Source organism: Amborella trichopoda, chromosome 1 (genome assembly GCF_054954075.1).
Source record: "Amborella trichopoda isolate Santa Cruz 75 chromosome 1, AtrichopodaSantaCruz75HAP2 v2.0, whole genome shotgun sequence".
NCBI lineage: Eukaryota > Viridiplantae > Streptophyta > Magnoliopsida > Amborellales > Amborellaceae > Amborella > Amborella trichopoda.
In genome coordinates this window covers 55,345,272-55,360,294 of record NC_142336.1, presented here as the reverse complement: position 1 = coordinate 55,360,294, position 15,023 = coordinate 55,345,272, and the positions used below count along the sequence as shown (strand labels likewise).

Sequence of the window (15,023 nt, the reverse complement as noted above, 5' to 3'; positions counted from 1 at the left end):
ATAGGTTTTCCATCTAAAAATAATTGTAACTAATGGTTCAAATATTTTTTTAATATAATAATTATTTCTAGTTTTCAAAAACAAAAATCTATATTCAAGATTTCCATGTTAAATATTATATATTTTCTAAAAATTAAGATAAAATTATATTTAAAAAATATATTTATTGCCAAGCTCATATTTCTACATGTGCGGACTTGGCCACATGCTATTCTGAACTCATTAGAACTTTAAACAAGTGAGGGCATTTTTATAATTTACTCCACTCAGAGTTACATGCCGCAAATGACCCAATTTCTCTTGCCTTGTTCTTGATTAGGATTGGCAATGGGTCAGATACGGCTGAACCTGGATCCAAACCCGAATAGTATTCTAGTCCAAATTTTGGACATGTACCCGGACCTGTTGGGTCCTAGGTCTGGTTGGATCCATTGCCACCCTATGACTATGAGTTTTTTTTTTTGGTTTTTATTACCATTATATACCCAATGACTATGAGTTTCTTTTTTTTTGGCAATAATATTGTAAATGTTATCAATATTATAATAATATTGTAAATGTTGTCAATATTGTAACAATATGAACAATATTGTAACAATAGTATTCAAGTCCAAAATTTGGGCTCATACCCGGACCCGGGGCTTGACGGGGGGGGGGGGGGGGGGGGGGGGGGGGGGGGTGGTCTAGTTGGGTCCATTGCCACCCCTATTCCTTGTCCAAATTTGGAAGAAGTTTGCATCAAAATAACTTGTTTTGGGCTTGGAAGTTGAATGGCGCCAAGTAAGTGCAAAAGTAGTGATCGATACGTTGCTCGAGAGGCAAAAGGCCGGCAATGAGGGAAAGTACCCAGAGAGTTGCATTTGGTGCTATGGGGAACTGATAATATCAAGATCTGTGGGAGTCACTAGCCCAAGTGCTATGGATGGTTGGAGTGGGGCCTGTGGCTGATACATTTGGGTGGGTGGACAAGGTGGAACCTGTTAGCCTTGAAGAGATTGGTCGCCCTCGTATTGATGTTGTTGTGAATTGCTCTGGTTTCTTCCGAAACCTCTTCATCAACCAGGTATACACATACTTATGCAGCTTGGAAACTTTGACGTTTGAAAAATGTAATCTCACTCGATAGTTGGCCTAATCTTGAGCCGGAGCATGGAGCATTGAAATAATTGGAAACTTTATGAATATAGGGTCCAAGACAAAAATACAGGCTCAATTGCCCAGGATGCATTAAAAGGTTGATTGTTCCATGTCACTGTCCTAGGGAAAGGATGAATCCAAGGAAACAGTAAAATACCCAGCAAGAGGAAACCAATTATTCGTTTCAGAAACCCCTAAAACCCAATTGTCATAATAGCAAGAGATTACAATATATGTCGGTGAGTACTTAACTGCATGCAACTTTCAAGATATCAAGTACTGTAACTTGCAGTTACCTAAGAGTATCCAGGCCGCTGGCATGATAGTTTCAAACATCTTGGTCAAGCCAAAGATCATATATTTGTCTGAATCAATTTATTGTAATGTATATATGATGTTCTTGACATACAATTTTGAGAACCATCTCCTTGGTTTAAACACCAAGGAATAAGGAAAAGAGAAAAACTCAGGAAAATGACAAGAACCATTATTCAACACTTATATGATGCCTTTCAACTTTTCAGCTTAGAAAAATTTCTTCTCCTTTAGGCTCTCCACTGTCTCCTTGAGGCTGACCTCTAAAGGAATAAAGTTGACTCCCAACTTCTGTGCTTTCTCCTTTGACACCTTAAATGTTGGACGATTTTCATCTGCACACCTGCAATATCAGAAGCAAACAACATTATTTTTCTACCAAAAAACTGACACAAACAGGTAGGCATGCCACTAAAAGCCACTGATACATGCATAACCCAATATCAGAAGCAAACAACATTACTTTTCTACCAAAAAACTGACACAAACAGGTAGGAATGCCACTAAAAGCCACTGATACATCCATGACCCTGAATAAAGATTTGCAAATGTATATAGCTTGCCAAGCTAACGAGAGCCCACTTCCCAAAAAACTCGAGGCAAATGGTAAGTTTGAAAAAGAGTACGTCTCAGTACTATAATAATTCTGATCCAAAATTGTAACTTTGAGATGAAAATCTTTCTGTCAGATACTAAGCACAAGCTGGATGCGTTATATTTTTCCATTGGAAACCCACATCTACTTTCCACTTGCATATATGCGAACAATCTTCAGGGTTCATAGCAGCTATAAAGGAAGTCCAGCTTAAAAACAATGTCTGGATCTTTGTATAATGACATGAATCCCCTGACAAAAAATATAAAACTCGTCAGGTTTGTAGTAGGAGAGTGCTTACTTTTGAGGGACTGGATATTCCGGGTACAGCTCATGCAACAACTTCACAATTTCTGAAGAATGCACCACTCTTTCAGTCATGCAATATCTCCCACTTGCTGATGGAACCTCATATGCAAGAATATGGGCCTCTGCAACGTCTTTGACATTTACCCATCCAAAATTTGCACTCACGTATGTAGGACTCCCTGCATCAGAAAAAAGAAAAAGAAAATAAAAATTTCAAATAATCAGTAACACAGATGAAAAGCATAAGAGGTACTGATAGATGAACGGACTAATTCATTGAAATTTTACATTCTGCTATGATGCATGTCTACTCAGTGTTGCTTGTGACTTAACTATATTGCTTTAACATTATGTTACCCAGACCCCACATTTTTGCTGCCGCATCATGTGCTCAACACTTCCAGCACTAGGAGCATTTAAAAATGTATTTAGACCACAGGGCATTTAAAAATGTATTTAGACCACAGGGCTGGCGTTTGGACCCAAGGGATCTTGTGCTAAGTTCATGTGGTCACTGCTGCACCAACAACATTAAGTGTAATACATGTGAACTCTCTCTCTTACATAAATATACATACATACATCTAGATGAGAGAGAGTAGACTTAGGTCGGTTGACCATGCGTGGTACCGACCAAGTATAATACCTATTAGGAGGTGCGAGTTAGTTAGAGTAGAAGGACTGAAAAAAGCAAGGGGTAGGGCCAAAAGGATGTGCTTGCAGGTAGTCTGAAAAGATATGAGAACTTATAGCCTCACTGAGGGTATGACCTTTAATAAAGCAGAATGACGAATCATCATTCGTGTAGCTGACCCCAATTAATTGGGAAAGGGCTATGATGATGATGATGACGATATATATATAGGAAGCATCTACAAAACGCATATAGATGAAGTTCTCCAGTACTTCACTTACACCTCATCACCATCCAAAGTTCATCACACGATCACAATTGTGCAGCAGTATTTAAATTTTTATAATTATTGTACTAATCAGATTATCTAAAATTTGAGACGTACGTACATATGACCAATTCACACTAAAATAAAATATTAAAAAAATAATAGACATAAAATAAAATGATGAAATTACCCCTGAAACTTTATAGAGGTATTTTGCGTAATTTTTATCATTCAAATTATTTGTTTTATATTTTATTCATGTGCATCTCACTAAAGCGCACACATCTAAAAAATTTCAGATCATTATGATTTATAAAAAAATATTAAAATTCAAATACTATCAAACATCTGTGACCGCGTGATAAACTTTGAACGGTGATAAAGCGGTAGGTGAAGTACTGTAGAACTTCACCTATAGGCGTTTTGTAGTGTTTTCCATATAAATATATATATATATATAAATAGGAAATTATCATGTCTTGTCGTTTTGGCTTTTCAAGCAATAGACTAGACAATTTTGACACCCCTAGGACAAGATACTTGTGTCGGTGTCTAGGTAGCATAGCTTTAAACATAAAATTCATTTCCAAATTACTTGTTGCACCCCTCTCCAGTGTCCCAAGTTCATGCAAGGGTTTCTTAGAATATATTTCTTGTTTTTACTGAACAGAAAAGCATAGTCCCTCCTTTCTTTTTTTTTATTTTTGTAGTTCAGCAACAAGAAAACTTGATAGATTTTATGGCAATTGTCAACACCTTAACCATTGCAAGACTAAACCCCACAGGGACGTCAGCTTTTTTGGACTTCTTGTGACAAAGTTCAAGCGTTTGAACCCTTGACCTCAGTCACTAAAACTAGAAAATTATCAAGCTGAAGGCTAAGTATTGCTTAGAAAAGAACTCTTGCAATCTTACAGACTAATATGTGGACAGCACATTTGATCCTTAATGCTGAAACTTTAGCATGTCACTTTTTATAAAAATAGAAGAATATTGTATACTATAGGTCGACCAATCGGGTGATGGATGAGCCTCCAACTTGGTATCAATGACAGCTAAAGACAACCCCCAAACCCAGCAATTAGGAGACAGACCTATGTAGCTTGATGTCTAACTTCCAAGGCTTACTAAAGGCCACCAATAGCTGCTCAATCAATTTGATGGCTCTTTCTGACAAAACGGATTGTTAAATCATTACAATACCCTGCCTTGCATTTATATCGAGAAGCAAAACAAAATCTCTCCTACATCTTTTTCTTCACATTTTCTTACTATTTACTGGACCCTTCTGATTAACCATAAAGCTCATGCCTCACTGTCAAGCCTTTGTACTTTCCTCACCTCAATGCAAAATGCTTTATGCTTTTTCATTTCATGAGTAAAATGCTTCATGTTGTGCAACACTTCTCTTGAAAATGTGACTCAATAAAATAATTTCACTGTCACGCAATACCAAAAATGGAGAGGAAATGATCGAATGTTAGAATATGGGCTTTGAGATTTCACATTTTTCCCTTTCCTGTTATTATATAGATCATTAAACAAAGAATCATACAGGTAATAATCAAATACTTCTTTCCCATTGTGACTTCAGTCCAATGCCCGCCCTTCACCATCATAGGCAGAGGCAGAGGCCGACCATGCATAGTAAGAGAAACGCAATCTAAAACACTATCCAATCTTGGACATAAAAGATTCACTGCTAAGTGTTGTGCTTACCGTTTACAAGATTTAGAATAGCAGCACAACTTGTGTTCAAAGTTGGTTGTAGAAGGGGACCGATCACCATTGCCGGATTTATTGTCACTAAGTCAATCCCCTTCTCCTTTGCAAAATCCCATGCAGCTTTCTCAGCCAAGGTTTTTGATAGGACATACCAGCTCTGCCAGAACAAAAGAAGCACTTTAAAAAAATAATCCAACAAACACAAACTATTACAAATATCATTGAGAAAAGCATGATATTTGACAATAGGGATGCCTGCAGAAAACAGAGACCACATTGAAAGCTAAAATGCAATTTAGAGAGAGAGAGAGAGAGAGAGGGGGGGGGGGGATGGAACAGGCCCATTTTTACTTATATTCAGGGAGATGGAAGCCCCATTCTTATGTATATTGCAGTTGGAAAACCATGCGAGTCCCTTCCCATAATTAGTCAAAATCATATGAACATAATTAGTGAGAAGGGTATTTCTGTAAAAGCCATTCTTATAAAAATTTTGGGGCAACTACAACAAGTGTTCTTTTCCTTGCGTTGCAGTTAGAAATCATATCACTCCATTCTTCATGATAAATACGTGGTAAATATCACCATTCTAAAAAATTTGCAAGCAACCTAAAATATTGAGTGGGATCTCCCTCCCAGAGGAATACGGCCACTTGAGCAAACCAATATTCATGCAAGTTCCCTCTTCTCTCATTACTTTCATTGGTTTTGTTTTCATCATTAACATTCTTATGCATTTGCTCTTGATTGAGCAGGAAACACCTAGGAAAGTAAGAATACACATACTGACAATTTGGATTCACTCAAGACAAAGTTTTGAAGGTGTAACAAACATTAGAAACTGTGAAGTGCACGAAATAAAATTGAGAAAACTGTTATGTAACTAGGGTAACCAACTGTCCCACCATCAATGGTACCATTCAACATCAAAGTTACATGAATGGTAATGTTGTTAATAGCATATATCAGAGTGTGGTTTTACACTTAAAATTAGTAGAAGGAATTCACTACATAAAATTTTTTAACAATAAACTCTACATTGTCCTATATGGATGCTTGACCTGGCCAAACTCTAGGTAACCTTTTGGCTAATTAGACTCTCATCTTTCCAACTAGGACAACTTCATTCACCATAATTAAGAAGCATACGCATTTAACTTACTGGACCATTCCTCTACCAAATTTCATTGCACAGCTATATTTCACATGTCATAACATGAAAATCTCATTCAGATCATATTTCAAGGTTTGCAAAGCACAACAAGATAAGCCAAGACATTAATATGATTGGTCCTTCGAAATTGACTACTAAAAGTCTTTCAACATAAACATACCTATCCAATATTAAGTTTTAAACAAAATTCTAGCAAATAAATTGAACTCATTATTCATGCATCCTTCTTTGTGAATGTAGATGGTACTAAGGGAAAAAATCTATAAAGAAAAACTGTATACAACTACAAACCTTTATGTCTTTGCAAACTGTTGGATCTGAAAACCAGGTCTCATCAACAACAACATCAGGATTTTGGGGATTTCTATTAACCAATACAGCTGCCATGGAGGACGTCACAATCACCCTTTTAACAGATAATGTTTTGGAACAGGACCCAAGAACATTAAGAGTTCCCTTCACAGCTGGATCAATCATTTCAGTCTGGTAAATCCAATCAAAGAATGATACCTTAAATATAGTGGCAAGTAAAAAATCATAATTTCTGGGTAAGCAAAACAAACCAAGGTATAATCCAGTAAGATCAGGAATGCAAGCTTGATTTATTACTAATTTGTTTTTTATCGTGTGCTGCTATCAAGTATCCACATAAGCACCACCTCAGATACCAGATCCAATACAACCAATCCATAACAAAGTATACTAGAAACAACAAAGAATACCATGCACAATAAAATGGCATTGAGATACTTCTATCAAGCATCAACATTTAAGAACTTTAATTGGAATCTGAAACGACAAAAAGTGACTCATAGAATAACGTGGACATATAAAGCTTTGCATTCCAGGACATCAACCAACCCAACCATTTGGCACTGCCAATGGTTCTATTTCTGGCTTGGAGATGCGCACACTGGTGCATGAGCTTAAATCAACTGACTCCAAAGAAAACACATGGTGTTCTGTTACTCCTGTTGGAATGATTGGATAATAGAAAGTGCCATTTGGGCAATTGAAGTAACTAAGTTTTCTGTATAACTAACAATATTGGTGCAAAACCGGCACCGGAAAGTAAAGATCCGAGGCCAATTTAGCAACAATGACCCGGCTTCTTTGACCTCGATCAAGGGAATGATGATCAAGGGAAGAAAGGCCAAACTCAAGGTACTCGCAGTACACAAGGATGGCCTTCCAACTCAAGGTACTCTCCATACACAAGTATGGGAACTCTCTCTCCCTCTACACCGAGGAGGAGGAAGAAGATTCCATTATCAAATTATCAACCAACTAACTCTTACAGCAATGTACAATATATATAGACCCATTCGCTGGAGCTAGATATTGACTAAAATACCCCTAAAAAAATAATAAATGACTTAACTGCCCCTATACCTATTCCCCTGTACAATTAAACCAACTTCCATGCAACCTAATTCCCATATTACGAGTCTCCATTCATGCAATACAATTCTCATGTATTAAAACTACACATCTTTGACTTTTTAAACTCATGGAAACTTTTAGACAGCAAATTACTCATCTCTTCTCCAAATTCCCCAGACCTTGACAAATCCCAAAATGACCAAACTCATCCTGGGACCCAACAAAAAAAGACAATGACAATCACGTCCTGGTGACCAAAACCAAAACCAAACTTGAGATTGACGGACACATCCCGGGGCCAAATTAAAATGATTGTTCCAGTCAGCTCCTTGATGCAATTTACATCAAATATTGTCTGGGACTTTAACCTCCAGAAATGCCTCATGGACACAGAAGAATAAATGGGTTTCATTGTGAAAGAATTGGAAAAGAATCATTTGTTTTATGAGAGGGACCAATGAGCAATTGTAAGTTTCTTACTGAGTTGTAAACAACCAATCATATGTAAAGGCAAAACCCATTCTAGATAAACAGAATACAATGAAACTCAAAATAATACAATCTTTAAACACGTCCACACAATCTTGGCATGGGTGCTTTAAATTCAAATTAGGAAAGCCATTAACTTTGCAAAACCTCCTACATTAAAAGGACATAATGACATTTCAAATAAAGTCATCTGTCTGTCTAATTCTAAGAGCCAGCAGACAACTAAATCTATTGCAATGAAAACTTGAATAAATTAATTTAATCCCAAAGATACCAAAGTTAGTGTCACATACCAGCATACTTCAAGAGCCTAGACTAAGTTTGTAATGTAAGATGTCATTAGAAAACAAATGCAGATAACTTAGAATTAGAAAGAACCTGAGGGTCCTTGATTGATGAATAAAAGGGAGACGCTGTATGGAAAACACCATCACATCCATCCACTGCTGCATCAAAGGATCCATCTTCCAGGTTGTCAGCTTTGTACAATTTAAGGTTTTCATTGGCACCTTCGAGTTCAAGTAAGTGTTTGGTCTTCTTTGAATCATCTGCAATACCATAACACAAAAATATTGACTACAATCCAGTAGAATTAAAATTAGTGTATAAAAATTACATGCAAGCAGTGGTACATGGACCTCGACAAGTGTCAGCATCTAGTACGTATTGGGGTGTCTAGTATAAGATGCTGAAAACCTAGTGCTTTTAGATACTTATGTACAATGCATTACTATCTTTAATTGTTCATCCCTTGTACGTCACCCTTGCATGGAAAATGCGGCAGTAAGCCCTAGTTTTTTTCTTTTCATCATTTTTTTTAAGTTCCCTATATATTTCATTCGTGAAACACAGCTTGGATGGTGGAGCTGACCCTATTATGCATGATATCTTATGTTTGAATTGGGGAGCTGCCAAAGACCTGTTTTATACAAAAATTTAATAGGTACCATGTGTCCCTAAAGATGACACTTCCTTAAGAAGTGTCGATTCATACGTATAATGCATAAATGACCTGGCATGTACAACCACATGTCTCAGGCATGTCTGTGTGTGTCGGCACATGTCCAGTTGTCAGCAACTGGGGTCGACACATGACACAGTAGAGAAAGTGGGGTTTCTATGTAGCATTGCATGCAAAGCACCAGTCAACAAAGAACAATGCACACACATAAGAAACTGGACAGAGTCAATGAAGAACTGAAAATAATTCGCTGCACCATGCAATGAATACAATGTGAATCATCCAAGTACTAGTTTGGGAGTTGAATATGATCAAGTACTGCATAATTTATCCAAAAACCAAACTATGCATTAAAGAAATAAACAGACAATTAACTTAAGGTTCTAAAAGATAAAGATATCCCATAGAGGAATTTATCGAGAAACATGCATCAATATGAACTCCGCATCGTTAAAAAACACGGAGGCAGCTGCTTAGGCGTTTTGAGGTTCCTAGCCACCCAACTTGGGGCTTTTTTTTGGGGGGCGTGTTTGTCTATGCGTGTGTGTGTTTGTGCACGTCCGTGTGTGTGGGGGTCCATGTGTGGGTGAGAGAGAGAGGTCTCACATCGACCACTTGAAGTACATGCTCTTTTTTTTTTTCTTTTTATATGTAGAGAGAGAATATGAGTATGTGAAGGGGTGGGAGCTAACATCAAACATTTGGAGGTCACTTTTTTCTTTCTCTTCTTATATGGAGAGAGAGCATATGGGTCCATGTGTGTGTTTGTGTATGTATGTATGTGTTTCATAGAGAGAGAGCCCTCGCACTAAAAGATTGAAGGGCGTCTTCTTTTTCCTCCTCTTCAGTTTTTCTTACATGTAGAGAGAGAGCACATCGGCATGTGAGCAGAGAGACTAAACTATTTTTTATTTTTTTTAAAAGCGTTTACGCTTTGTTTGGTTGGCACATGGCAAATATGTATTTTGGGGGTTAAATTTGCCCCCAAAGCCCTTTTCCCGTCTTTCTAGGGACGAATTTTTTTTTTTTTTTTGTAATTGACCAAGGGTTTTTTTCCTTGACCAAGGGTTTTTTTCCACGCTCGGCCAAGTTGCTCAAAGGCGCCGCTAGGCAGTTGCCTTAAGGAGGCACCTTAGCCACCTAGGTGGGCACCTAGGAGCAAGTATGCCCAGGGCACCCGCCTAGGCCCCAATTAGGCATTTCGGCCTCCCAGTCGCCTAGGCTGTCGGGTGGATGAATTTTTGAAATGAACTCAAATTTAAGAAATATACATAACTTTCCCCATCAATTGGTTAATTTAAAAGAACAATCTAAGCCACAAAAAAGAAAAAAAAAAAAGAAAAAAAGAGCTTTACCTTGATCAAACATTTCTAAGAATATATTTTCAACTTCATTATCATCAGCATCATCATCATCATCGAAGCCTTATCCCAATTATTTAGGGTCAGCTATTCCTCGATTCTTCTCTATCAAGGGTCATACCCCAGTAAGACTAAAAGTTATCGTATATTTTCTCACTACTTATATCCACGTCCTTTTGCATATTCCCTTTACCCTTTTAGAATCTTCCACTTGAACCATTTCACACCTCCTAACCAGTGTTGTATTAATTATACGCTACATATGGCCAACCCATCTAAGTGTACATTTTCTCATCTTATCGCTTAACCAGCGTTATATTAATTATACGCTACATATGGCCAACCCATCTAAGTGTACATTTTCTCATCTTATCGCCTATTAAAGGCACACCTCCTAAGTTTCTTTGTATGTATTCATTCCAAATTCTATCATTTCTTGTCTTACTGCTCATCCATTCAGCGTCCTCATCTCAACTACACTCATCCTATGAATATGTTATTTTTTGGTCACCCAACATTTCATCCCATAAAGCATGTCTAGTCGTACAACCGTCCTATAGAACTTCCCCTTCAGTCTCAATAGTAAGGGGCGATCACATAAAACACCAGATGCACATCTCCAATTCGCCTATCCAACTCTAAATTTATATATGACATCTTTCTTAATCTATCCTTTCTCATGGATTATCAACTCTATATATATAAAACAATCTCTTTTAGGTATTTCTTAACCATCAATCTGAACTTCCTCATTTTGTACTCCTAGTATTGCTAAACTTGCATTCTATATATTTTATTTTAGTCCAAGTAATTTTAAAACATTTAGATTCTAGAGCATCCCTCCAACGTTCTAACTTTGCATTGACGCCGCCTCTAGCCTAATCGATTAAATTATGTCTTCTGCGAACAACATACACCATGGTAATAAAGAGATATGGGCTCCACGCTAACCGTCGATGTGGGCCAATTGTCACTGAGAACTCACTTGTTTCTCCACTAATTATCTGCATACTGGTTGCTGCTCCCTCATACATATATCTCGCTATGTCAACATAGCCTTAGTGGTTCCTTTCTTTCCTAATACCCACCAAGTTAAATATCTAGGTACCTTTATTGTATGTTTTTCTTAAATCAATAAAAACCATGTGAAGTCTTTTCCCTTCACCCTAAACTTCTCAATTAGCTGCCTAAGTAGGAAAATACCTTCAACAATTGACCTCCCTGGTATAAAGCCGAACTCATTTTCAGATATACTCGTTTCACGTCTTAATCATGGTTCAACCACTCTCTCCCACAGCTTCACAGTATGGCTCATAAGTTTAATCCCTCAATAATTTGTACAATTATGTATGTCTCATTTTTTCTTGTAAATAGGTTCAACGATACTTTTCTCCATTTGTCTATCATTTTCTTTGTTCTTAATACCTTGTGAACAACTTGGTTAGCCAGCATATGTTAATCACCTCATGCACTTCCAAACCTCTATTGGGGTACCATCTAGTCCTAAAGCCTTTTCTATCTTCATCTTTCTCAAAGCTTCTTTCACTTCAAATATCATAATCGTATTAATGTAACTATAACCTCCACCATCATTTATGTCAAAGATTCTTCCTATTTGCAACTTCATCATGCATAATTAACAATGCCTTCATTCAAAGTCATCTATTCTACCATTGAGTTAATTAGAGATTCATTTGAAATCCAAATTGGATAACCTTAACAGCACAAACCAATGTTTTTAGAATCGCCTCGAGCCAGGAATTTGCCACTAGCCCGAGTAATGCACACCATGGGAAATGTTAAAAAATAAAAAAGGTCAAAGATAGTTAAAAATAATTTAAAAAAGTCGACAAAAGAATATAGAAGATGAAAACATAAATAAAACAGGGATTATCAAACTATTTGATTTATACCATCATCATCATCATCATCAAAGCCTTATCCCAAATATCCCAATTATTTGGGATCGGCATTTGATTTATATCCATGTTTAGAAAAACGCCAATGCAGTTCCTATAAACTATTTGATTTATATCATTGTTTAGAAAAACACCAATGCAATTCCTACAAACTATCTCGAATCAAACGCCAATCTCTAACAAACCCAGTTCTGTCAAGAACCATCGATCGAACAAAACCAGCATAATTCCCTATCCAATGTTTTATATTGCTTTTTTTTATTATTATTTTTTAAAATATCAGCCTAATTATCAATCCAATGTTTTATATTGCTTTTTTTTATTATTATTTTTTAAAATATCAGCCTAATTACCAATCCAATGTTTTATATTGTTTTTTATTATTTTAAAAATATATCCCACCTCCTTGAAAATGATCTTTTCTTTTTCAAATTTAATATTTTATTAAAAAACACATCTTGTGGTCCAACCTTAACCCATTTTATAAGGTTTTGCCCCCCAACTCCATCCCACATCTACAATGTGGGATATTTCTTACGCCATATCCTTGCTTATACTGGAGCATAGAGGTCCTGATCTTTTATAACAAGAAGAGCATGAAGGATTTATTCTTTTCTAGAAGATCCCGATCACATATGGAGACGAGTTCTACACAAAAATAACAAGCAGTAATAGAGGATAAGAAAAGCGAATAAGGATCTAGAAAACAAGATCAATAGAGATCATATAAACTTGTTCTGGATTCAAAATCAATTGCTTTTCAATAAAAAAGAAAGATAAAAACATAGTATAATCCAATTGAATTGCGTCAGCCAAACAGCTTCTCCATTGAAATTAAATAAGAGAAAGAATACTAAAGATTTAAGGTATTACAGCCATTCTCTCTCTAGATTCCTGTAAAAAACAGGGCGGCATCTTTGCCAGTCTCACTCTCTCCACTGCAGAGACTGAGAGCTTTCATGCGGTTAAAGAATAATCTCTAGTAAAATATTTATTTATTTTATAATTTCAGTGAAATTATGTTAATTCGTACTTTATATCATGGACGTTTGCCAATCTTTTTGAACCAGTTGCTGAAGCAAAAGGGTGCAGTTTACATAGATATTTACGATAATCTTCGGGTCTCTCTCATCTTTCAAAGAAAGATATATCCATGGACTAAGAAAAAGAAAGGAGACATAAAAAGAAAAATGCAAGGGAAAGTAGCATACTGATATCGCGAACAGTGGCTCGAACGGTGTAACCTCTCTGTAAAAGGAACTTGACGAGCCATGAAGCAATGTAGCCTGAAGCACCAGTTACACACACGACCTTCCCGTCCATTCTCTTTCTTTCTCACTTTTAATTTCGAAACTCTGCACGACTCACCCTTCTGTAGTAAACTTAATATAAGCTAGTAAAAAAAGCACGTCTTTACAAAATATAAGAAAATAAAAACAAAATGAGCACAAAGATTATTTTGATTTAATTAATTCTCAAGGATATGTTTTGAGGATTTTTTCTTTATTTAGGTTGGCCTTTTCTAAATCTCACACTTTATAAAATTGGTGCGTCGATAGAGATGGAGAGATCCTTTTAAATTTCCAGCTTAATTTCTCTATTATTTAGCCTTCTAATTTGGGCGTGGTTTGTATAAAGCCGAGGCCCTAAACCATCAAAGTAAGGTCCGCCTTCAAATGGTGTCAAAAGATATTGTTTCAATACGGAAAATCTTTGTGATGCCTTGAGAATTTATTTTCATCTCTAATTATTAAATTTAAAGCTTAAAGATAGTGTACATTGAGCATATCTTGAAAATTGCCCGTAAAAAGATGCACTATTTCCAAGACTTGAAATCTAGTTCTTTTCATTTCCATACATCTCGAGGCTAAGATATTGATTTGAAGATTTTTGGGACCATTTCTAGTGAAGTTTTGAGGTGCGCCTTAATTTGATTGTTTAGGGCTTCGCCCTTATATGAACTTTTTCTTTCTAAATTTTAGTGTGCTTAGATAACTAAAGAGATATACTTTAACTTTTAAATATATATGTGCACCTATAAATGCCTATTAATCCATCCTTATCTTATACGTGCACATGTAAATACATATTAATAAATGAGTACATCAAGCTATTTATGTATGAACATATGGTAGTAATGTTTAATAAAACAGTAATATAGTAAGGGTGCGGTGCATATACAGCTTAGGCTCTAAACAATCAAATTAGAGCCTACCTTTTAAGTAGTGTCAAGAAATGTGGTTTCAACACTGGAAATCTTTGTGATAGCCTTAAAATATATTTTAATCTTTTAATTTATAAATTTTAAAGCTTAAAAAATGGTGTAGATGACAGATCTATGAAAACTTGAAAATCTTAAAAATTAACGGTAAAAAATGCATTACAAAATACATTATTTCCAAAACTTCAAATCAATTTTTTTTTCTCCTGTCCATGCATCTTGATGTCGAAATGATCAATTTGAGGATTTTTAGACATCAAAACAATCTCATCTAGTAAAATTTTTGAGGTAGGCTCGATTGTGATTGCTTAGAGTCTCGACTCTATATAAACTTTTCCCATATAGTAATAGTATACTATAGTTTCCTAGTTTTTGGAACCTAGAAAAATAATGGGAAAGTCATAAGTAGGTATACTATATCTCCTCCTCTATATAATTTTGATTCCTATGAGATATATTTGAATTTCTATAATATCGCAAGGATCTATTTTATGACTTTAATGAGGGGAGAAGTGTACCTATAAATGCTTAT

General features: G+C 36.0%; 1 protein-coding gene across 3 annotated transcripts; it reads right to left on the bottom strand.

Moving 5' to 3' along the window:
* Positions 1-1,462: 1,462 nt before the first annotated feature.
* On the bottom strand, positions 1,463-13,631 carry LOC18440870 (phenylacetaldehyde reductase). 3 transcript variants are annotated; one of them, XM_006851007.4, is made up of 6 exons: positions 13,482-13,631; positions 8,408-8,577; positions 6,449-6,640; positions 4,978-5,140; positions 2,349-2,535; positions 1,463-1,795 (listed from the first exon to the last, which is right to left on the bottom strand). In XM_006851007.4, exons 1-6 carry the CDS (start codon positions 13,591-13,593, stop codon positions 1,663-1,665), a joined length of 957 nt encoding a protein of 318 aa, XP_006851070.1. In that variant the 5' UTR covers positions 13,594-13,631; the 3' UTR covers positions 1,463-1,662. The 3 variants fall into 3 exon arrangements, with proteins under 3 accessions (XP_006851070.1, XP_088701875.1, XP_088701871.1); XM_088845749.1 differs by lacking the exons at positions 8,408-8,577; positions 13,482-13,631 and adding an exon at positions 7,019-7,453; XM_088845745.1 differs by lacking the exons at positions 8,408-8,577; positions 13,482-13,631 and adding an exon at positions 7,024-7,452.
* Between the last annotated feature and the right edge of the window lie 1,392 nt (positions 13,632-15,023).